The sequence below is a fragment of the Porites lutea genome, chromosome 5 (genome assembly GCF_958299795.1).
Source record: "Porites lutea chromosome 5, jaPorLute2.1, whole genome shotgun sequence".
Taxonomy (NCBI): domain Eukaryota; kingdom Metazoa; phylum Cnidaria; class Anthozoa; order Scleractinia; family Poritidae; genus Porites; species Porites lutea.
The window spans coordinates 41,231,711-41,255,168 of record NC_133205.1 but is presented as its reverse complement, the minus strand read 5'-3'; the positions used below and the strand labels follow the sequence as shown (position 1 = coordinate 41,255,168).

The 23,458-nt window shown below is 41.0% G+C and overlaps 1 protein-coding gene across 1 annotated transcript in view; it reads left to right on the top strand.

The window, feature by feature from the left end:
* The window catches only part of LOC140937721 (E3 ubiquitin-protein ligase UBR4-like), a 74,520-nt gene that overhangs the window by 19,220 nt on the left and 31,842 nt on the right, over positions 1-23,458 (top strand). The window contains exons 20-50 of the mRNA XM_073387287.1: positions 119-261; positions 624-861; positions 2,143-2,373; positions 3,106-3,311; positions 4,131-4,329; positions 4,859-5,065; positions 5,498-5,747; positions 6,173-6,391; positions 6,497-6,772; positions 7,114-7,311; positions 7,839-8,021; positions 8,753-9,064; positions 10,012-10,321; positions 11,231-11,445; positions 12,220-12,410; positions 12,788-12,998; positions 13,358-13,574; positions 14,113-14,311; positions 14,772-14,967; positions 16,092-16,419; positions 16,943-17,047; positions 17,548-17,669; positions 18,206-18,436; positions 18,991-19,282; positions 19,642-19,842; positions 20,553-20,749; positions 21,435-21,539; positions 21,725-21,838; positions 22,326-22,448; positions 22,933-23,028; positions 23,225-23,296. Of these exons, the coding sequence (XP_073243388.1) occupies positions 119-261; positions 624-861; positions 2,143-2,373; positions 3,106-3,311; positions 4,131-4,329; positions 4,859-5,065; positions 5,498-5,747; positions 6,173-6,391; positions 6,497-6,772; positions 7,114-7,311; positions 7,839-8,021; positions 8,753-9,064; positions 10,012-10,321; positions 11,231-11,445; positions 12,220-12,410; positions 12,788-12,998; positions 13,358-13,574; positions 14,113-14,311; positions 14,772-14,967; positions 16,092-16,419; positions 16,943-17,047; positions 17,548-17,669; positions 18,206-18,436; positions 18,991-19,282; positions 19,642-19,842; positions 20,553-20,749; positions 21,435-21,539; positions 21,725-21,838; positions 22,326-22,448; positions 22,933-23,028; positions 23,225-23,296 (6,187 nt within the window). The remainder of the gene's footprint in view (positions 1-118; positions 262-623; positions 862-2,142; positions 2,374-3,105; positions 3,312-4,130; positions 4,330-4,858; positions 5,066-5,497; positions 5,748-6,172; positions 6,392-6,496; positions 6,773-7,113; positions 7,312-7,838; positions 8,022-8,752; positions 9,065-10,011; positions 10,322-11,230; positions 11,446-12,219; positions 12,411-12,787; positions 12,999-13,357; positions 13,575-14,112; positions 14,312-14,771; positions 14,968-16,091; positions 16,420-16,942; positions 17,048-17,547; positions 17,670-18,205; positions 18,437-18,990; positions 19,283-19,641; positions 19,843-20,552; positions 20,750-21,434; positions 21,540-21,724; positions 21,839-22,325; positions 22,449-22,932; positions 23,029-23,224; positions 23,297-23,458) is intronic.

Here is a 23,458-nt window from a genome sequence, read left to right as displayed (position 1 = left end):
CCTATTTAAGAACCTAAATAGCCTAAATTTGTGCTTATTACCAATTATTTGAGAACCTGTTTATGCTAACTTGGGAAAATGCAAGTTCTTACTCGCGGGTTCTTACCGTATCTGTCAGGTTCTCTTTGCTATCTGGTGCAGTGAAGCAGAAGAGCAGTGGGTCGGACAGTTCAGAGTCCTTTCAGGCTTACTCCAGTGTTATCAAAATTGGTTTCATGCGACTTCCAAAGCACCCATGTCTTTCCTTAACATTCCTGGCAGGTAATAATGTCCTCTTGTGGTGAAACGCTATACGAAATAATCGTTGGAAATAAATGTAACTGTAAGGTTTAGCAGGAGTGTACAAACACATTCACTCCAAGAATGCCAATGAACAAAATTCCAGGAAATCCCAAATTTAATTTGGTGTAAAACACATGTTAAGCAAACAACAACAGAAAACAAATGGCTCCACACAGTACCTGCCGTGAACAGTGGTTACGCCACAGGCTTTCGTTTATCTAAAACCACAAAAGTTAGAACTAGAAACTTGGAAGCACCAACCAGTATTGGACAGAAATGTAAGTAACAAGATATGGGATATTTTTTGTGGTATATCTGATACATTTGCTTTAACATTTCAGGCCTGCCATCTTCTGTCAAGAAAGCCCTAGAAAAGTGGAACAATATTGGGCTGTCAAATTTTCCGTCAGGTTCCATGTGGAAAGCATCGTGTCTATCTGCATTTGGAACAGAAGGATTTTTGGACACCCTTGTGTCAGCTCATTTGGATGCTATGTGTAGTGGTGGTACTCTTGATATTGCTCCGGCCCTTAGACATACTCTTCACTCACTTGTTCAACTTACTGCAGACCTGCTGTCGTAAGTGAAAACTTGATTCCATAAGTCCCAGACCTCAGTCTGACGTAATAAGGAGCTTAAACAACAATGACGGCGACGGCTATACGAAAACGTCACTTAAATAGTGAATTCGCGCTGCTTCAAACTTTATCGCGCTTATTCCATCTCGTTTACTTTGTCAAATGTATCAAAGTTCCAGAAAAGAAAAAGAAAGTTGTTGTCTTGTGTTCTCGTCCTCGACAAAACGTGAATTTAGGCACTTTCACGTTGTATATGCGCAACAGCGGCAAAGAAATGTACAAAACATGCGTGATGCACGTGGAAAGTTGTTGTTTTGCTAATATAAACCTTTCGCTTTTTTGCCGTTCTCGTTGCCGTTACCGACGTCGTTGCTGAAGCTCCCTAATGGGGACTTTAAGATTCAACGACGCAATGGCAACGAGAACGTCGCTTAAAAGGTGAATTTGCGTTCCTTTAGTCTTCATAGCGATTGTTCCTACATACTTACTTTGTCAGAAAGGCAAACCTTCCTGAGGCTGAATTTCAAGGGACCAAATCCAAGCTCAGAAATAGAAAAAAAATTCGTCGTTGCTTGTTTACGTCCTCCGTAAAACGCAAAATTAGGCATTTTCACGTCGTAGTCGTGCAAAGACAGGAAAGAAATGTACAAAAAAGCGTGATGCACGTGCGAAGTTTTGTTTTGCTTATTAAACCAATTGGTTTTTTTGACGTTCTCGTTGCCGTCTGTGTCATTCGATCTTAAAGTCCCTAATATTGCGTCTAAGGTACTGGAGCAGTCCTTTTACAGATACGTAACGTCCTCTAGTAGCATGCCCAAAATATTTATACATTTGTCTGTACAGCTACAAGGGACGAAAAAATCTATCTTTTGTGCCCTTTGAAACAGGCTCATAATTCTCTGGCGTTTGAAGTAAACAGACTGCAATCTAGTGCACAACAGACAATTTTTAAGACACATACACCTAAACGTCGTCACAGAAAAAAGCTGAAAGGAAAAAAGCCTAGTAAGAATAAATTAGCTTACTAATAAACCACTATAGGCTGCGTTCATTTGCAGCAGGGGCAGTGTTTTTTTTTTTTTTTTTTTTTTTTTTTTTTTTCAAGTATAAAATGTTGAAAATGCGACGGCTGTACGCTTGTGCTGCAAATGAATTCACCCTGTAGTGGTTTACTAGAAAGCATAACTAATTCCTATTTGCTTTTTGACATTTTTCATGTTTTCCTTTAAGCATTTTTCCATGACTATTGCAATTAGGTTTATATATTCCCTTTACGTTGCAGATGGAGTCCAAAGGAAGACCATTCTATTCAGACCGCCCTTGGCAAACAGCTTTGTGATACTATAGTACCTCTTATTGTGGATGCAACCACAGAATATCTCTCTGAACAGTGCAACACCATCCTAGAGCGAGTTGTTGGTCCTGCAGACAGTGACAAATTCGCCAACTGCGTTCAGGCTTATGTACTGACAAAATGTCATCGTCTTCTTGTAGACCAGTCTGTAGCTGACAGGTTTGTTTGTTGTTGTTTTTTTTCTTTTATTACTTTGCCTAAGTTGTGTACTATTCGTTGCGTTTCAACATATTTCTCATGGGCCTCAGGATATAAGCTTTGCTATAACTTGTACAACCTACCTTACCAAGACTTAGTATTCACCAAGGACGTCCAAGGTGGCTTTGGAAGGGTTATATCACATGGCCGGCTTGGGTCGAATTTGGAAGTGTTTCTTGACCAAGGAAGCAACACATAGTTCAGCTTGAGGGGTTACAAATATTTAATATGTAGATACTTGCAGCTGATTTGAGAGATAGTGTAATAGGGCTAACAAAAGGATCTCAACCCCAGTTCAAGCGTTGAATTTTTGCAGTACCTACTTTGGTCAACCCAAATGAGAAAAGTTCGACCATTGATTCAGACGTCGAGCTTAATTGGGCGGACTCAATTGATTTTCACGGTGTACAATGGCCTATAATATTAACAAAGGAAATAAGTTATAGTAGTGTATCCATTAGGTTTGGCACATGAAAAGTTCAACGTTTGAAACGAAGTCCCTCGACCGACAGTCGGATTCCCATGTGGGCCACTCGAACTTAATTCTTGGGTCTACCCAAATTAGAGATGTTGGACTAAATTGATTCAAACGTCGATCTTTTCATGTACTTAATTGAAGGGATTAGGTATGTTTGAACTAGGCATCAGAATACCTGTTATCAAGCTGAACTAAAAATGACATGTTTTTCTCAGGTCTGATATTGGTGAAGAGGTTCTTGTAGACTGCCTGAAGTACATGGATTCTCTGTTGGACAAGGTTTCCGATCACGCCCTTCTTGATGAATTGTATTCGCAGAACAAAGAGCTTTGCAAGATTATTGTGCTTTCCGCAAACAAACGATTCTCCTTGGGATATGTCAACAGGACTCTTAAGCTGGCTGTGCGTGTCTTACAACTTGGTAAGTGTTCACTCAATATTATTGCTACGGTTTTTTAATAACCACTACATTGCTTTTAGTTGTATGATAATAAAACGATTACAATTGCTTGAGCCAGGATCACCCACAGCGTAAACTTAATGCCGCAACTGTTCCCAGATGAAATTTTAGTGTCTTTATGATACGACGACGCCCGTGCAGCGCTCTAAACAGTTAAGTTAACTAGGAGCTGGTCAGTTAATTGGTTCGTAAAATACCTGGAAAAGGTGAAGATGAAATAATGAATGTATGAATTTCTTATATCCTCGTTCCTCGTTTCTGATTTTCAGACATGTTAAATTCATTGTCACAGTAAAAAATGTGTTGCTCAGCCATACACAGGCCCTAGAATACACGAAATTGGTCATTTCATGTTGTTGAGGACGGCAAAGAAATTTACAGAAAAGCGTGATAGATGTGTGAAGTTGTTGTTTTGCTTAGTAAACATGTTGTTATGTTTATTTGTTTTGTTTTGATTTGTTTTTGTTGTTGTTTTCTTTTCAATTTTTGGACATTCCGTTGCCGTCCCGGTGGTAGTAGGCTGATTAAGCAACAGAACGGGAACGTCATTTGACGACGGGAAAGCGCGCGTAAGGACTAAACTCGACTACCGATGCCCAATTTGCCGCTGTACCATTGGTCAAGCCAGTTGTTTGATTTGCGCGCGCCGTCGTCAACTGACGTTCCCGTCCTGTTGCTAAATCAGCCTCAGTTTCGTAAGGCCCCTTCTGGGCTAAGACAACGGTAAAAGAGTGAAGTGGTACTGTTCTTAATGTGTTTTCTTGATTACCTTTTGCACAGCCGAGAAGCCTCCTAACTCAAGTATGCGCTCATTGTGTTCAAGCTTCTCTGAGCTATGTCATTTGGACCATAAAACTCTTGAAGCATGGCTGAGAAGGATTATCCTAGGTGTTGAAGATGACAAAGGAAACACTGGAAAAATGGCAGATAACAGGCTTCTTCTTCAGACATTCAGCACTCACATTGTGAAGGAGTCAAGGTATTGACTATTAACTGTTCAAAAGATAATCGCTTCGCTGCTTGTTAAGAGGTGCACAGCTTTACTTATGCATCGTTTGCACAGTCTTGAAAAGTCCTTGAATTTTTGGGGAAGTCTTTGAAAAGTCCTTGAAAAATGGTTGCAATTTGTTTTTGAACCCTGTTATGGACTTTGGGTTTAAAAGTCATCGTATCAGGCATATCAAAACTGCAAGTTCTCTGATTGTAAAATAAAACTGTTTAAATCCAGAAGACTGTTGAGATTCGTCAAGGTGCGCAAGATTCAGTTGTTTCCATTGACTCAAGTCAAGCAAGCTTAAAGTTGTGTCCAATTGACTGATATGCTTGTGTTGTATAATTATTTGACCTATCACTTAATAACCACTTGCAAAAATTTAGTAACACGATACAGTTTACTCTGCGCTGGTAATTAAGTTGTCAACTCATTCCTGGTTATTCCATAGAGAAAGGAGTCTAGGAACCTAGCACAGTATAATTAAAACCCGTGCAATAATTTGTTTGTTTCGCAGTCCTGTTGGCGAGCAAGTATCGCATTCCTTGCTAGAGTGCCTGATTCCTTTAGGAAACGAGTTGCTACCTGATGTTTCGAGTGAATGGAGTACTATTGGATCAAAGTTTGGTGATCTGCTGAACACAGCTGCAGTATTAGCTGGTGCCGGGGACGGATCAGGCCACCTTACACTGTGTACTGCCGTTATTAATTGGCTGGAGAAATGGTAAGTAAAAGGGAAGTGCAGTGTCCAGTATCACTGGAGGTATTGTTTAGTTTTGGAACAAGCGCAAGGGCTTAGACGTTCACCACTTCACATTGTTTGCTTCTTTGTAAACTCTATGCTGTAGCCAAGATTTTTGCTTCGCACCCTTGTTAGGGTTAAATCTCTAAAAAAAAGTTAACCATGAAGAGGTTACATGAGCAACTGAGTGCAAACTGTCATTTTATTTTATTCATTTTTTTACTTACCGAGTGCCACACCAGCAAAGAAATCCGTAAATCAGCAGCAAACTTTGGAGATTTAAAATGACATATATCTCAGCTACCAGCATTCAAACACAATGAAATCATGTTATGTTCGACTTAAACACATGTAAACGTCCCATTAGGTGAAGATTTCGGAAATACAAGCCGTAATTATTCACTTTCCTTTCAGCAAAACCCAACTTCTCCTTGTGGAAGCCAATGGTGAAAAGGGTAAAGACAGTGGTGTAGTTGACGCTGTAGGACCTCTTCTTCGCTATATGGCAGAAGTTATGACTGCTTTGAAATACTCTTCAGAGAAGGAGTGTCCACCATCACCATCACTCTGTCCCACAGATGGAGATCCCTTGCTTCACGATGTGGATTCTGATTGGATGGACGACATAGGTGGAGATGAGGATGACTCTGGTGGTGAAGAATCTGTAAGGGAGAAACGAAATTAATGATGTTCTTCATTAACTATTTAACGTGTAATTATCAGTCACAACTGGTTAACTAACGTCCTTGTGTAAAAAATAAGCGCACTAAATGAGTTGCAGATGAAGGGTTTGAAAATGTTTGTGCATAAGAAGGTTAGCTAGTTATTTTTTAGCCTTTCACCCTAGCTAATCGTGAAGCACAACACCATCACTCAACGACAAGTGATCTTCACGTCAAATAACATGTCATGATTTGCAAACCAAAATCATGATGAACATCAAAGGTTTTAAGTAGCTTTATCCAAGTGCACCATGGTGAGTGAATAGTGTGCACAGAGACTCCATGCACCCTTTATAGACCTACATGTATTCATATATTTACTTTATCAGCCTAACTGATTACCTGTTTGCCGATGGCTTTTTTACAGGATGAAGATTCTCTTTGCAACAAGTTGTGCACGTTCACAGTGACACAAAAAGAGTTCATGAATCAACACTGGTACCACTGCCACACTTGTAAGATGAATGACGGAGTAGGTGTGTGTACAGTATGTGCTAAGGTTTGCCACAAAGATCATGACATCACGTACGCGAAGTATGGTTCATTCTTTTGTGACTGTGGAGCCAAAGAAGATGGAAGCTGCGTGGTGAGTGCTCCCCAGTGTTCCTGCTTGAGATGTAATCAAATTCAACGAATTTTTTTTCCTTTAACCTTGCTAGATTTTTGCTTAAGCTCATTTTGCTTGTTGCAGGCCCTAGTCAAACGAACTCCCAGCAGTGGGGCAGATGGCCAAAATGCTGTTCCACCATCGCCATTTGCCACTGGTGAAATGGATGAAGGAAACGATGACATAGAAGGTTCCTCAGCTGGAAAAGGGTCATCAGTGACCACGGGAATGAGCTCTTCAGCAGCACCTGCAGAAACTGGACTTGGAGGCTCAACTGGTGCTGTAAGCAGCGGAAGTGGACTTCAGGAATCCGGTGCTCTAACTTCCAAATCAGTGAAAGCCTTATCTAAGCAGCTTGAGGTTGGATTAATTTTTATGATTTATTGTGAAAATGTTGTCTTCAGCCTCAAAAGTATTTTCCCCTAGAACCAGAAGCAACCTCAAATTTAAACCTGGTTGATAATGATGGTCAACTGTATTCTTGGTTTTACTGCTTTTGTATGGCACTGCAACGTCCAAAAAATCAATTCTAAATCTTTTATTGGCTTTGCAAAAATATAACGTATAAAGAAAAGGAAGCCGATGGCAGCAGTGGTAACAATTATGCTAACACGATGACCATGTTTGTTAAATGTTGTACCCTCAAAAAAAGAGTTACAAAACGGTGCATTATCTTACATGTTAGAATCTATCTTTTCCAGAAACACAGGCTGTCTTTAGTAACGCAGTTAGAGAACTCGTCAGTTGTAAACACTACTCTGGACCTTCTTCAGTGGCTTATGGGACCTCACACTGGAGGTTCTGGTAGTGTAGGAGTTGGTGTATCAAAAGCCATCAAAACTGCTCTAACTGAACTTCACACAAGCGATAAAACTGTGGAAAACACTGATCAACTCATGGTGAGTTTTGTGCTTTGATGCTTGGACTGTTTCATTGTCATAGTTTTGTTGAATGAATCCTAACAGCTGCTACCATGAAGGAAAAAATGGAAGAAACGATTGGCCAGAATGAAAGCCAAATGCTTTATAAGGCACTAAACGACCTGCTACATTTTTGAAAGGTTTCTTAAATTCTTATTCAGCATAATCCATTCGAGTAACACCCAAAACTGCACCAGAGCCGTGATTTTACCTGGAATTAAAACAGTCATACAGACTGCCCTCGTTTAGGTTTAGTGCAAAAAGACTATGGAACAGACAACCTGTGGAGTGGAAAGACTGATATTCATTGCAGGCCTTTGATAACAGAATCAGACGAGTCATTTATCTAAGGAAAAAAATCAGTATAGTAGTTCATTTATGTAATCTAAGAATTATTTTGAATGATAGAACCCTATTGTTATCATCTCCCTACAACCGAGGAACAATAAATAATCTCCTGGTGACAGCAGAGTAGGAGAAGGCTTATCTTTTTTATCGTATTTTAGGTTCCAACACTAGGGTCTCAGGAGGGAGCTTTTGAAAATGTGCGAATGACATTCAGTGGAGAACAAGGACAAACCATACGGCAGCTTATTGGTGCTCACGTCCTACGGCGTGTTGCCATGTGTTGTTTAGCGTCACCAAAGGGACGCAGGCAACATCTTGCTGTTAGTCATGAAAAGGGCAAGGTGTGTGTTTGCTATATACAATAATTTTACCCGAGAAAGTGAGTATGGAAAATAAAAAGACAAAGTTAAGCCGATACGAGTTAGTTGCACCTTGACAACCTCCAAATTCTTACGTTGGCTCACTGCCTTCTAACAGAATCCTTATCCTTCTTTAAAATACAGCTGTATTAATTGGATTTTTTTTTTCGAAGGAACTCTACTTAAGGATATACCATAATTATTTTAAACAAACTTACATCCGTGTTATGAAGCACTGGGCCCAGTTGCTCGAAGGCCGATTAGCGCTTAACTTTCTTTTTCTTGTGTTCAAAAGCATTTTCTCGGATAATTTTCGCTGTTAATTTTTGAGCTTCTAATCATCTTTTTGTAGACAAAAAGAATTAAAACTGAAATGCTTTTTAAGCTTTCAAATCTGAATTCAAATTTCGCACTAACCCTGGGTTATCTTAACCCAGCTTTGAACAACTAGGCTCTGGAATGCACTGGAATGTACAAGGCGCATTACATAGGCCTAATGGCAATTTTCGGAGCTGCCAAAGCCTTTTCTCTAATAGAACACGCAGTTTCACGCAGCCATCCTCCCATTGAAATAAATGACAACTTAAAGGAGATCTGCTAGCAAGTTATGTCAATAGGCCTGCGGTCGATATCAACACAAAATCTAGTTTACTTAATTTACTTTCACACGAGGATAGTAGCTAACATCGTTTTCATTACATGGACTCTCTTAGATTACAGTACTGCAGCTATCAGCACTCCTGAAGCAAGCAGACTCTAGCAAGAGGAAACTGACCCTCACTCGCCTTGCCACAGCTCAGGTTCCCTTCACGGTACTGTCCATCTCGGGAAACTCGTGTAATGAGGACTTCTTGGCTGTATGTGGTTTGAAGGATTGTCATGTGCTGACTTTCAGCAGTTCAGGCTCTGTGGTGGATCATCTTGCTCTTCATCCTCAATTAGAAACTGGCAATTTCGTCATCAAAGCTGTGTGGCTTCCTGGATCACAGACACAGATGGCCTTAGTTACTGCGGACTTCGTCAAGGTATGTTTTGTTATTGTTTGTGAATTTGTAAACTAAAATCTCTTTCTCCTTTTGACTTTCCATGGGCAAATATAAAAACTGAAAAGGTTGAAAAGAAAAAGACGGGACCTGTTTACCTCTCTCACTTAAAGGGTCAATTAGTGGAGAAATATCATGTCGGTTTAATTTCCGAGCCTATAAACGAAATATTATTGTGTGACCAGTCAAATGCAGCTTCTTAGGTGGTACATTAACATGGCCACTACTTGTTTTTCAATATATTGCAAAATGTAGATTGAGACTGACTAAAATCTTTTACCTTAAGCTTTACTAGAAGTTAGAGGTTAAAAAATTTGTTGGAAGAACTAACATTGTTGGCTTTTTTCCTTGTTTGGTCTATAGTGACTGTAGCAGTAGTTTTTGTTAGGCACGCAAGGTGACCTTTCATAAACATAAGCTGGATAGATTTGAAATAATAGGGAGCTTGAGCAAAGGCGTTTTGGAGCCATGCACGTCAACCGGAATTGAGGTCTTTTTCATTTTAATATGGCTTAACGCTACAAAATTTAAATTGCTCATGTCAACTTCCGGTCAACTTGCGTCGCTCAAAAGCGCCTTTGCCTAAGCTCCCTAATAACATTAGACTACGAGTAGTCCCCCATTTTTCCTCAGGGATAGTAGAGCGAGCGAAACGCGAGCGCGCGTGAAAATGCCCCCACGCGAGAAAGGCGAGACGCGTGCCGCCTTTCGTCGCGTGGGGGGACTTTCACGCGCGCTCGCGTCTCGCTCGTTCTACTGTCCCTGAGGAAAAATGGGGGACCACTCGTAGTCTATAATAAAATCAGGTAGGGTCAGAAAACATTTTTTTTCTATTTTAAGTGAAAGAACAGCAGCTCAAGGTGGTATCAAAGGCTGATTCAAAATCCCCTGTCCATAAATAAACAATCTCTCTTGCATTTTCTTTGTAGATCTATGACCTATCTCAGGACGCGCTGAGTCCTTTGTACTACTTCCTTCTTCCGAGTGGCAAGATCAGAGATGTGAGTTTCATTTTCAATGATGGTGATCACAGTCTTATTTTGATGTCGTCGGGTGGACAGTTGTATCTGCAACCGATGGATGTTACTAGCAGTGCAGTTAACGGACCTTTTTACCTCACTAATGTGGTTCCCATTGAGCACGCTGACCTGCAAGACTCCAATGGACAAATTGCTGGAGGAGGAGTATCTGTATACTACTCACATATCCTTCAATTGCTCTTCTTTAGTTACAGTCAAGGTAATTGTCCGAAAAAAGAAAAAGATCGTAATTTTAATGTCAGTTTTTCAAGACTTGTTAAATGGTGAATAAGTTTCATGGTTTCAAAATGCTGTAGGTGTTGAAAATTAGCTAAATTCAAGGTGCGTTACTTTTGCAAGGTCAGTCTGAATCCCCCGTTGGCTTTCTGTCTTCATTGATCAACAAGCAATTAAACAAAATATAGTTTCTGTCCTTGAACGAGGTCTGATAAGCCAAACCATGTCTATAAAATCATAGGGCACTCCAAACTCGTAAGTGTATTCTTAACAACACCATACACGGTTTGATCGGGAAAGAATCTTAAACAATAGATTTAAATGATTAAGTTACACCGGGAAAATACAGAACACGAAAGAAAACAGAAACGATTACAGTAAAGCGAAGTACGTGCAGATATTTTCCCCGTAAAAATGCAAAATGACCCAAAAAAGCTGGGGTCTGTCCGACGTCTAGCGTGATTTGCACTCTTAAACTCTTCGCTGCTTTACCGAAAATTGTAACTTTCCTAACGTATTCAGAGGGAAAAGACCCGATGCCAAAGGCGCATCGCTAACAGTGGTTAATAAGTGCCTCATACAGGGTGCAAAGAAAGTCAGTTTTACAGCCTGCCATTTGGGCAAGCTGTAGCTAGCGTGTGCTAGCCCACAATTCATTTCAACTAGCCCCAAAACCCTTTTTGATTAACAGGATTGATTACAATCCTTCTGTAATTTGAATTTCCCCTCAAAAAACAGCACTTGCCCGTTAAGAACAAAAATCACCAGCCCAATAGCAAAATCCACTAGCCCTGAGCCATCGGACACAACTTTCTTTGCACGTTGCTCATAATAATAAGAATCCAACAATGTCAACAGGATATATGCTAAATTCCTTGCTTTCCTTTGTCAGGCAAAACTTTTGTAGCTCCTTGGAGTAAAGACCAAAAAGAGGTGACGAAGATCTTTCCAGTGACGTTCAAGAGCAGTTCAGGTGGCAATAAGAACTCTCAAGCAGCAGCTTTGTGCCAGTGGAGTGAGGTACCACAGCACCCTGGCCTGGTCTGTTGTCTTACACATAGTGGTGGTGTTCCTGTGGTGCTCATGATCAAGCCACATCAAATACAGGTACTGTTTATAGCTGAGTCAATCACGGTTGCGTTAGGCATTGGGAACTGCGCAGTTGTTAGCTATTGTTTGATGTTCACTCAAGCAAATCATTGCAATGAGTTTCTTATGCCAGATGCCAATTCATCTGTATTCTGTAGGCGTTGCGATAACAGATTAGGAAAGCTTTGTTTTTTTTCAAAGCTATCCCGAGTTGAAATATTTTTCAACATCTCTACCTCAGTGTCCACTTCATCATTGTTAAAATTATCTAGACTAAAATTTGATTATCAACAAGGCTCTATAAAAGAGTAAGTGCCATAAAAGAACGACTTTTCATGAAGGTTTGGCTGACATACAGTTGCAAAGGAAAGCAATGTAATAAACAGTGAAAACTTAAAAAGCCTTAGGGCCAATAGTTTAAGAATGCGGTTAAAAGAGAGACAACGATAACTTGCGTTAACTAAATATAATTTTCATAGAAAAGCACTTTGTTTGAGTGTCTACACAACGTATTTAGCTCGAATTACCTAATTGGGGACAATGTTTTTTTACGTCCCCTATTAGAGACGGGACCGCCATTTTACGTGGTCATCCGAGCCACGCGAAGGTCTAGCCGTTATTACCTTCATTTCTCAGTTATTTTAAGAACCTGAGTATTGGTCCGGCCCCAGGAATCGAACCCATGCCTTCCCGCTCTGCTCTCTACCGACTGCGCTAATCCTACAACGCACTTATGGGTTGCTCCTTGCATAGCTATTTCACAAGTTGATGTTCACTGTAATACTTTGACAGGTTCAAGAAATCAAAGCAACGTCATCTAAAGCAAAAACGCAAGACATGGTTGCAATCCGGCATTCAGTGAGCACTTCTGATCAACAACGAACTACTGTGATTCTTCTCTGTGAAGATGGTAGCCTGCGAATCTACATGGCAAGCGCAGAACACACTGGCTATTGGATGGCTCCTGAATTTCAGCCTGCCAGGTTAGTGTGATGTATACTGACCTTAACTCTGACAGTGAGTGAAAAAAAAACTCAGTTTCGGTTGATAACGTGGAGGTGTGGGAAAATTTCCGTCCCGTCGTCCGGGGCAAGTAGATTTTCTTTTCAGGCAAGTAACTTTTTTAAAACCTCACTGGCCCAATGGGCAAGAGTTCAAGCAAGTCATTCTGTTACAAAATCTTTTACTACGACTCGCATGCAATGACCCAGGCCAAGAAAGATGTGCGAGCTACCTGTCCTAAAGACTACCTGAAATACAACTTTTTTTAGGCGCGACAAGTTCCTACTAAACGGCTGCAGTGTTTTGCTGCGTTGCGTAAAAAAATCTTTATCGATTGATATTTATTTGTCGTTTACAGGCCGCTGAGTATAGTGAAGCCAGTTCGTAAGAAGAAAGCGACCAAAACCAGGGTGAAATCTACCACCGTCAATTTCCCTGTTGATTTCTTTGAGCATTGCCAACCGCTAAATGAAGTCGAGTTTGGGGGTGGAGATATTTTACAAGTGTATAATGTACAGCAAGTTAAGCATAGACTTATGACAGCTGGAATGTACATTGCAAGCACAAAGGTATGTCTTTTTTTAGTTTTTAATTGCGTACTACTAGGATCCCCTTCCTGGTGCCTTCCTTTTCCTGGGGCTGCCTGTGGCAAAGTCTAACTGGAAAGTGGCCTTTGTCATCTGTGCAGCAAAAAGAGAAAATGGTGGACAGATAAAATCCCCCTTCCCTCCCTGGATCCTGATCTGTTTCTCTAATTCTCAGAATAGAGTAACTATAAACATTAGACCACTGCACCCCAATACACACCCAGAAACTTCCAGAAAGTATATTTTGAGTATATCCCTATCATACACTGTATATTATACTGTAGTATTGTAGTACTGTATACTGTGAGAGTGACTTGCATTTTATGATTTTTTTTTTTCAGCCAAATGGTTTTAATATTGAAATAACCAACACCAATCCCAGTGTTGTAATGGTTGGCGTAAGGATCCTGGTTGGTTGTCAGTCTGTGGAAAAGGCACCATCCTTTGTGGAGATTTTTGGCCGAGTAATTCAATTGACGCTGTCAAGAAATAGATGGTTTGACCTTCCTTTTACACGAGAAGAGTCTCTAACTGCAGACAAGAAATTCTCCTTGTTTAGTAAGTATTTTCATACGTTTGTTGCTCTTGCAAAGGTTTACTGTATAGGTAGTGTGAGAAATGTTAGATCTGAAGGTGGCGGAAATGAGAACTGGGAACGAGAGACAACATTCGGGGTCTTAGAGTAACTGGGGTGAAAGTGCTGCTTTTGTAATGAAATCTGCAAAGGGTTAGACTTTCTAGTCTTTCCAGATAAGGACTTTAAACTGTAGGCCCCATCTCACAGCCTTTTACATACAAAAATTTCTGTGGCACATCAGTTAAATAACCCACACACTGTTCGTAAATAGTAGGTGACGTAGTCGACGTGTGGTGGTCTTGTCTCAAATTCACATTCATATTAAGGGGCATTCATAACTGATTACCTCAGGAACTATAAACCGTGCCACAAGCAGTGTAGTAAAGTACCCCACCCAGTGTTGAAAACTATCCCTGAAAAACCCTCGGGGGATGGATAATGCGATATTTACTGTTGTATTGTAACAATTGAGATGAAATCTTCTTATCTCACTTATTTATTTTTCTGTACACTGTTTAGTTGGTCAGTCTTTAGACACTTCAGGAGTGACAATGCTGGATTCAGTGAAGGTTTACACCAAGACAAAAGAGGCATTTGGTTGGCCAGATGATCCCCAAGAAGAGATACCCTCTACTCCAGGAACTCTAGGAACAGCTGCCACCTTAGACACTGAGACCGAGATCATAGACTCTGTCCCTCCAATGACTGCTGTTGACAAGTACGAGCACAGAATTTTATTAAATGGGTTCCTATATTCCCTAGTAACTGATACTTTTTGCTACGAATGTGATGTAGATATTCTGTAAATTTACGCCCCTTCTTTATTGGGGATGACCGCGGAACGGGAGGAGTACGGAAGGCGGGAGAGGGAGTTCTAAAAGGGCGGAAAGCAGGAAAAATAGGGGGAAATTACGCAACAATGCTAAAAATTCCGCAATCGAAATAGGAATAAAGGGAGCCTGGAATGCCATGTACGAGAGGCGGAAGGTTTGGACACCCGTCGCCCCTTGTTCAGTTAGGCTGTGTTAGGTGACCTGTGAGAGATTATTGGTAGCCAGACAAGTCCAAGTCAGTTTCTGTGTAGTCTATCATGTCTCATGTCTCACCATTTAATTCGTTTGCTTGTTTACCTGATCTTGTACACATTTTTACCTTGTTCTTACCCTATACCTGAGTAGATTGGTTGTCCACCTACTGGAGGTCGTGGACGGTTGCTTCTCCACCTTTGTCTCGCAAGAGGAGATGCCCAGACAGTCGGCTCTTGATGCTGCTACCTCACTTATGACCAGTGCCATGCCCTCTGTTGTTCAACACCAAGCCCAAGCCCTACTGGCTACCTTACATCCATCGAAAATGTCCTACCACAGCCACAAGGTATGCAGACTAACTTGATACTGAATTAGCCTTACAGTATGTTTTCAGGACACCAACACTGGTAACTACTGTTATATTGGTAATGTCACGAGTGTGGGCAAAGTAGAAGAAGTGAAGGGTCATGTAACAGCTGCTTGGAATCTGAAAGCCAGTTGGTTTGCTACCCAAACCGGAAAACAATGGTTAAAAATGAATTACCATTGTTTAAAAGAACGAATCAGGAAAGACCTTACGAGCAGCTCCGACATTACCGGAAGTGAAGTGATTGAGTCCGTGAAACAGTCCCATAATGCAATTGCACATTACCGACCAAGTCTCACGCGCAACCTTAAAATGACCAATTCGCGTCCTGCGTTCGACATAAGTGAACTTTCACAATACTTAGGATGGCGGAGAAAAAAAGACGTCAAAACCTAGTGTGACAAACGTGGCAATAATTATGTTTGGAAAAATTTTACGCCCGACTTCACCTCCCCTCAATCAAAACTTTGTATAAAACCAGAGCACCGTAATGTTAAGTGAAGATCGTGTCAAAACACCCAAGAAATAGCCCTGTCCCGTTTGCCACACAAAAGCCTCTTGTCGGTCTCTTCTCTCGCCGTCCTTTAGCGTAAACTGGTCCCCGCCTTGATCTTTGAAGCACCTCTTTTCAGCAGTACCGAACGTTCTACCGGAATTTTAATCCCCAGAGCTCAACATAATCTTCCTTTCTTTGATACGAATAATGAATATTAGTAAAATCCAACTAGTGGTCTATCATCAATGCTGCGTTCTGATTGGTTGAGCTACTACTAGGCTATGTGTTATGGCCCACTAGTAGCGCAAAGCGCCGGCGTTTTGGCGGCCAAAAAGTATTAAAGTCTAGCTTTATCTAGCTAAAGTTATTGTGGCTCGTTATTTTTTGACCAATTAGTTGGATTTTACTAAAACAATTATTCCTCTCGCCCTCATGGCCTATGAGTCAATAGTCCATTCGGCCTTCGGCCTCATGGGCTATTGACTCCGAGGAATAATTGTTAATTATTCGTATCAGAGTATTCGACAAAACTATTAAATCGCTTCTAACGTATGAGCATTAACAACTGCGCTCAAACCGCCGACAACTGTGATTTCTTCTTTCTCAGGACCAAGCACAGCTTTCTCAAGTAGTAAACTTTCTTTGTAAAATGGAGGAAAGCTCCTGCCAAGAGAAGGAAAAGGAGCCAGAGGAAAAAGAGAAAGAGAAGGAAAAGGAGCCAGAGGAAAAAGAAAAAGAGAAGGAAAAGGAGCCAGAGGAAAAAGAGAAAGAAGACAAGCAGGAGAAGTCCGAAGTTGAAGAAATGTCGGTAAACATAAACGGACTGGATGTTGAAAGTTTCCAAAGGCTTGTTGTGAGTGCACGATCAGTGGCTATAACAAGGCCCAGTAATCTGGCAAAGTACACCACTCTACCACAACAGACAACGGCAGAAGGTAGGTCAATTGCTGAGAACTTGTACCTTTAATATTGTAATAACTCTTTTCGGCCGTTTGTAATTTTTAGTTTACAAGGGCAAGTTCTTCCTGCCAGTGGCAAAGCATCTCTGCCATCATTTATCTTATCATGAACCTACCACCATAATTCATGAAGGAAGGAAATTTTAGTTAATTCGCACGTTGCAAAATGCTTTCTTAATTTGGTGAAAGGTGATCGTCCGGGTGAATGTTGACAGTGACTGACGTTTCGACAACCTGTGTAGTAATCAACTTCGGGTATCACGTCGGTTGATGGTATTAATCTATGTTTATGACCTGGATTGGTCGATTAAGTTGCGATGTTGTTGGCTATAAAAACTCTAAATGTCATTGGTGCGTTTCGATCCGTGTATTGTCACAGTTTTACGGTCGTTTATTGTTAGTCAGATTATCAATTGTCCAGTCATTCTATCGTTATCAGTTTTCATAAGTCGCTGCTATCATTCACTTAATGCCATTTTTTCTCTTTTATTTTTACCAGATACGGAAGAGAGTCGTCATTTTGCTGTGTGCCTAATGAATGCCTTCTGGAAGCTACACAGTTGCCAGCCTGTAAATCCAGTTTTGTCACCTTTGTCTTCTGTTGGTAAGGATCTGTTGTGAGCTATCAGATTGCTATGAACTATCACAATACCACTGAATTGAAACAGACAATCAGTACTTGTAAACTTTTGTAAATTCCTACTGCCATTATTTTCACTGCTACTCGCTACCTCCGAAACCAGCACCACGTGGAAAAGATTTATATCAATAAAACGGTGCAAATACACCTTTAACCTACGCTCTTTGCGTCGTTTTCGCGCTTTGTCACGTCTTTCCAAGTGGTTTTAGTTTTGAAAGTTGCGTAGTAGTAATAATAATGTTAACCTAAAATTCTGGCCCAAAACCTAAAAAATTTATTTAAATTGAAAGTACACATTACTACGAGAACCTCTGCGAAACAATGTGTCGACTTGTATGAACACAACGTGATTTTTGTTAGAATTTTTTGGAGCGTTCGCTTACGTTGACTGTTGTCTCAAGATCGAAAAAAAGGGCATTGCACCACTGATTAACTGATTCTGTTGGGCATTTTATCCTTTTCAGGTTTTCAACACACAGAGTCAACAGTAACAGCATTAGTAGATATTATTCACGCCTTCGCAATAGCAGATCCCTCCAAGGTTCGCCTTGCTGTGAACCAGTATGTGAAAATGCTACTTTGTGAGGTAAGTGGGTGGTGTTTTTGTTATGTTCCTCTCTCTATAACACCTTCGAAAACGTAAGTATTGGCGTTTAGCGCTGAGAGATATGGGATCGTTTGACCACCATATTGAGCTGTGATTGGTTAGGGGCAGTCTTTGGAACCCATCGATCAATCATAACAAACATTGGGATACAGACGATCCCAGACATTATAGTACCGAAAGCAGGATCTCCGGTTCCCCTTAAGGAATCCGGATTCCGGAATCCGATAGTTTTTTTATTGTGAAGTCTGGAATCCCGGGCTTTGGAATCGAGAATACAGCTCAAGAAATCTTTAATCCCGCTAACGACTGGAATCAGGAATCCAAGTTCCGCTGACAACTAATCCGGACTCCAGTGCCTGAAATCCGGAATCCACCACGTGGAATCCAGAATCCAAGACTGTCTTGGATTCCCTTAGACTGTCTTGGATTCCCTTAAAAAGGTCATAAAGAGTATATTCGCTGGCAGTTGGTGAGAAACAATGCCTCTGAATTTGTGCTTTAATTTGTTTTGACAGGACCAGTCTGTTAGTTTTGCATGCAAACAAGCGCTGATGCGTCTGATACACAAACACTGGCATGGTATCGGTAGTCCACCACCACAAGAAGGAGTTGGAGGAGATGATGATGATGGTGAAGACGACGATGGTGAGCAGGATAGAGCAGATAGAACACCTCCAGAGGAGCCCAGTGGAACAGACGGTGAAGGAACGCAAGCAGGCGAGCAGCCAGATGTTGAAGCACAAGAGGTAAGGATAGTTTAAAAACTCAAACTCAGCGAAGAATTTTCTTACAAGCGTACATAAAAATCCACTACATATATTATGTGGCCTCGAGTTGAAAACGTAGAGTATTGGCAGGAACATGTATGTAATATGTAATTTCTAGACTCTTAGAATGGGAATATTCCCGTAACGTAATTCTCAGTAACTTTGGAGGGAAATGAAAAAGGGTTTGCAAACGTCTGTTAAACTGGTTTGAACGGGATTCCAATAGTCAATAACAAACATGAGCAGTTAGCCGAGAAACGACGCTTATAAACCCCTGGTTGACTCCCAAAACACACTTTGCAAAACACACTGGCCACAGCTAATGGATGTAATGTCGTCATTACTAGTGTCATCTCCGCCAATCAGCATTTCGCATCGACTTTTTCGATGCAGATATTCAAATTCCAGATACGTAGTTGCAAGCTCTCCTTCCTTTCCCACCCCGCCTCCAGAGCGCCCCGGAGAGCTTGCTCGCAGGTTATATCACTACGCACTCCCTATTCAACTGTTTGTGCTTACTTGCATCAAACTAGGCAGCACCACAAGAACCCTCTCAGGAACCTAGCCAGCCTGCAGTAGGAGTACCATCAATAGCAAGTGCCGCCAGTCATCTTGAGGCATTGCTGCTTGGTGCTGGTGGTTTACCAGGCATGTTAGATCTGCCTGCCGATGCAGATGATGAAGCCATGATGGAGCTTGCCATTGCCCTGAGTCTTCAGGAACAAGCCAGTACTCAGGGGCTCAGTCTTCAAGGACTGCCATTGCCTGGATTGCAATCACAGGGACTTGCCGTCGAAGCAAGTGTGTCCTTAGATAATGCTTCAGGTATGGGGTTTTATGTATGTAGAAGCAATAATGTTCTACAGAAGATCGCCCAATCGTTTCCCTTCGGCAAAGTTTCTCAATCTTTTTACTTGTTTGGCACAAGCTTTTGACAAAATTTGGCGTAGTTTGAGCGGTCACATCGTTCAGGCTTCTTTTGTAATCATTCAATATAGAATCTATTCCCCTCAGGTCGTTTCAAGGATTATTTACAACACCGGATGATTTGACAGTTCAATAGTATATGGAGCCCATCGAAGTTACAAAAATTTAAGAAAATATGTAAAAAATTCAAACAACTTAGTGTTTCAATGTTAGGTGTTGGGTAGAAGCCAATTTTTTTTACAATTTTGTTGTTGTAGGACCAGGAAGTGAGGATGAATATGATGCCCCTCCTTGTAGTGCCCAAGGCTCCTCGGCAGGACACAGTGCCCCCAGGTCTCCTCTGCCGCCTGATAGTGGGCATGGAGTGGCCGAATTTGAGAGTGGAAGCAGTGTGGACTCCATTGCTGCTGAGCCAGCATCCAGTATTGAGACTATTATTGTTGACGGCGTTCAGGCAGGTTAGCATGATAACACACGGTAGAATACTCTGTAACATTACGTTTCTCACGTCAGGATGAACAAGCATAGTTGTTTTTTCTAAGCAGTGCCGAATACTGTCGATTTTGGTCTTTTCACAGTTGGAATTAGCGTATTTGTCCAATGTGACGTTTTAAATAGATTACTTAAGCAATTGTTGTTGCAAAGGCTGGTTTTGCTTACAATTTTCGGCTCAAAAAATTCTGTCCGGTAGTCCGGTACTAGTGGATTTTCGTGGTGGTCAATTTAATTTTAAAGCTTTTGTACCAAATGGCGAAGGGTGCAGGCGAGTCATCTTGTTACTGAACGGTATTTAAGACGACCAAGCAATGGCTGCAGGCAACCGAAATGCGAGAGCTGGGTAATTCCAAGTTTATTTCAAGCCCTGTGCGGTCAATGATATGGAAGTTAGTCGTAACTCAGCGGTTTTGTCACCATGGTTGCTGGATTATTTTTTGATATTCGTTGCCATTATCTACGAGGAACATGGCTTCTGGGTATTCCCATACCTTGCTTTCATGAAAGATAGAACTTTCAGCCCCGAGCAATAAAAAAATTGATATTAACACCCTTGTTTCAGTTTTTTATTTCTGATTTGATAAAACAGGTGTCATTATCTTGGTAGCAAGTGACTGACTGCCCAACATATTCAGAGTTTTCAAGTTTGTTATTCTTTCTTTTATATTGTTAGGTACCGCGGAGAGTAAGCTCGGGAGCGAAGGTAACAGGGATGAAGATCCGGAAGGAGGACCACATCAGGCTACAAAGGAAACTTTGATGGATCAGGAAAAGTTGCACTCATTGAGGCTTCTGCTACTGGATGAACTGTTGCTTCACCTGCCTCAGCTGAAGGACGTAGGTGGTGTGCAGGCAATACCCTTCATGCAGGTATGCGGCGACGCGTGTTTAATTCAGACCGGTAGTTAAATCAGGGTTGAAACAGTGTCAATAAAACGGCGTTGTAAACCTTGGCCAAATCCGGTATCTAAAGGTTGTTTACTCAAGCTCGAGGCTTGTAGTGTAGTCTAGAAAAAGAATTACATACTTGAAATAAGCCAGTCAGAAATAGATATGGTGGTCCACCGATTTTAGAGAAGCTTGACTTCGCTCTTAGTGAAGAGCGGAGTCTGTCTGTTTTGCAGTGTGTGAAATTCAATCGCAGTTGTGTTGAACATGATGGGAAATATAGAGTTGCTTCAACACAGATAAACATAAAACAAACGTTTTAACTAAAAAGCCTTATTCGCTTCATTGTTGGTTGATAAGGTCTATTTCTCTGTCTTTCCGCTAAAGATCAGTCTGGAGTAAAATGCCGTTTAAGAAATCACCATTTTCCACTGCCCAGGTTATGGGCGTATCACCAGCAAGAAAAATTAAATGGTGCTACTATAAAATGAAGGACACCCGTTCTTAGGGAGCTGTGCTGCATATGCATTATCATGGAGTAGCAATCAACCCCATTACAGTATCGACTGAATACACTGCTATATAACTAGTCGTTGATCTGTAGCGTTGTTGGTTTGGAAATTCTCTTGAGCCTCTTAGATAACGAAATATATTGATGTGTGTTTAGGTGATGCTCATGTTGACATCTGACCTGGAGGATAATGAAAGAGACAAGGTTGCACTGAATAAAGTGCTGTCCACATGTTTGAAGGAATTGACCCTCGAACAGATGGTAAATATGTTAAATGTCTCTTAGATTGAGAAGACTTTGAGAAGGCTTTGTAAACTATCTTGTTTGAAATTAGAGTTATTACCGGATACCTTCAGGGGTGTCCAATCAATTGTTGTTTTATTTTTATTGAATGTATATGTATGCATTGCGAGACTGACGTAAGATAATTGTTGGTTTTTTCGAAGGATATAAAGCAGGTTTCTTCCCGCACAAAGCAACACGAAGTATGGTTGATCATTATGAGATTGTTAAGTGTTCTGATGTCAAGGACAAAGTCCCCTTATAAGACTGCTTCAGAGGTAATGCTATGATTCATTAATCGGACCTTTACGTGATTTTTTATTTCACTATGTGATTTTTTTTTTGGTTTCAAAAGGTTAGGCTGTTAGCACTTTCTCCGTCTGTCTACTAATGAGGCCCTGTTTCAGCGGGAGATGGATGTTATTCACACAAAACCTTATTTCCTGTTAAAATAGAGACCAAGACACTTCAACTTGCCTTAAAGTAAAAATTACATATATGGTACATAAGTAGTTAGGTCAACAGACTTGCAAAATTGTTGTTTTTGTTGTGGTAGTGTTTTTTCCCCTTTCTTTTATGACCGTGTTTTTTGAGGGCCATCTTCGGTGGCACACTAGTAGTGATTATGCCACGGTGTTTCGCGACTTTCTTCTGAATTCCTTGGATTTTAGGGCTGTTGGTACATGTAAATGATATTTACGTTGGGTAGGTTATTTCTAAACTTGCTTAGTAGCAAACTGACTCCGCACTCGTGTTGTTTTACAGTCGTCTTCGTTAGTATGTAGACAGACAGCAGCCACATTGTGCGATGTTGGCATCACATCTAACTGTTTGGGAATTCTTAAAACTCTTTTGGAGCACTGGAGAGAGGTGGCCAGCCACGAAGAAGTAAGGCTTTCTGACTAAGTAGTTAATGGCATGCATTCTTTTTGTAAATAGAAACTGGATTATTTGCTTTGTTAAATGTTATAAAGGTGAAAAGATAAAGGCGCACACCAGCCAAAGGCCCAAACGACTGGAGCTTATCCCGGTTTCTTTAGCATAAAGCATGCCTAGGAGTATTGCTACTCACTCTAGACGGTATGCTACTCCATCGTAGGGTTACCCCCCAGCAGTATGTCGCCGGTACCCATTTATACCCCTGGGTAAAGAGAGACAAAGTGGATTAACGTTCCTAGTCTAATGATACAAAGTGACGAGCGAGGCTTGAACCGCGGACCTCCAGATCTAAGAACTTAAATATGTGTTAAATGTTATGGCGAAGAAAATTTAGGACAGTTTGAGTTTGAGGGACGTTATCTCGCCACGGTTGTTGGTTCCCTCTCGGTTAAAGTCTCACACTGGTGAAAATTGTTTTATTTAATGCCTACAGGAGGAGGCATCAGGTATTGGTGGATCATTACTCAAACCCCAGCCGTCAAGTCCCCCACCAGACATGTCACCATTCTTCCTTAGACAGTATGTCAAGGTAGGTGCAAGCTTAGTTAATAAAGTGCAACGGTTTTGAAGCCCGTCAGACCTCTTTGTTATATGTTTTCGTTCTGCAATGTTAGAAAGAGGCGTTATAGCTTGATTTTTTTTTGTCATTCCATTACGTGAACAATTTTGAGACTTCGTGAAATGCTTTGTAACAGCTTATTTAGTTTGAAACTCTTTTTATCTAGGGCCATGCAGGAGATGTGTTTGAAGCTTATCCACAGTTGTTAACAGAAATGGCGTTGAGGCTCCCATACCAGGTTGAAATGTTTTTGCCATCTCTAATTCACCAGAAATCACAAATATCTACAATGTGACTTTTTAGTTAGGTTAAGAATTCAGTAAAGCTTGTATTTACGCTGGTGTATAATTCGTTTGTGATACTATGTTAAGAGACATTGAGCACGTAAAATATACTTTTT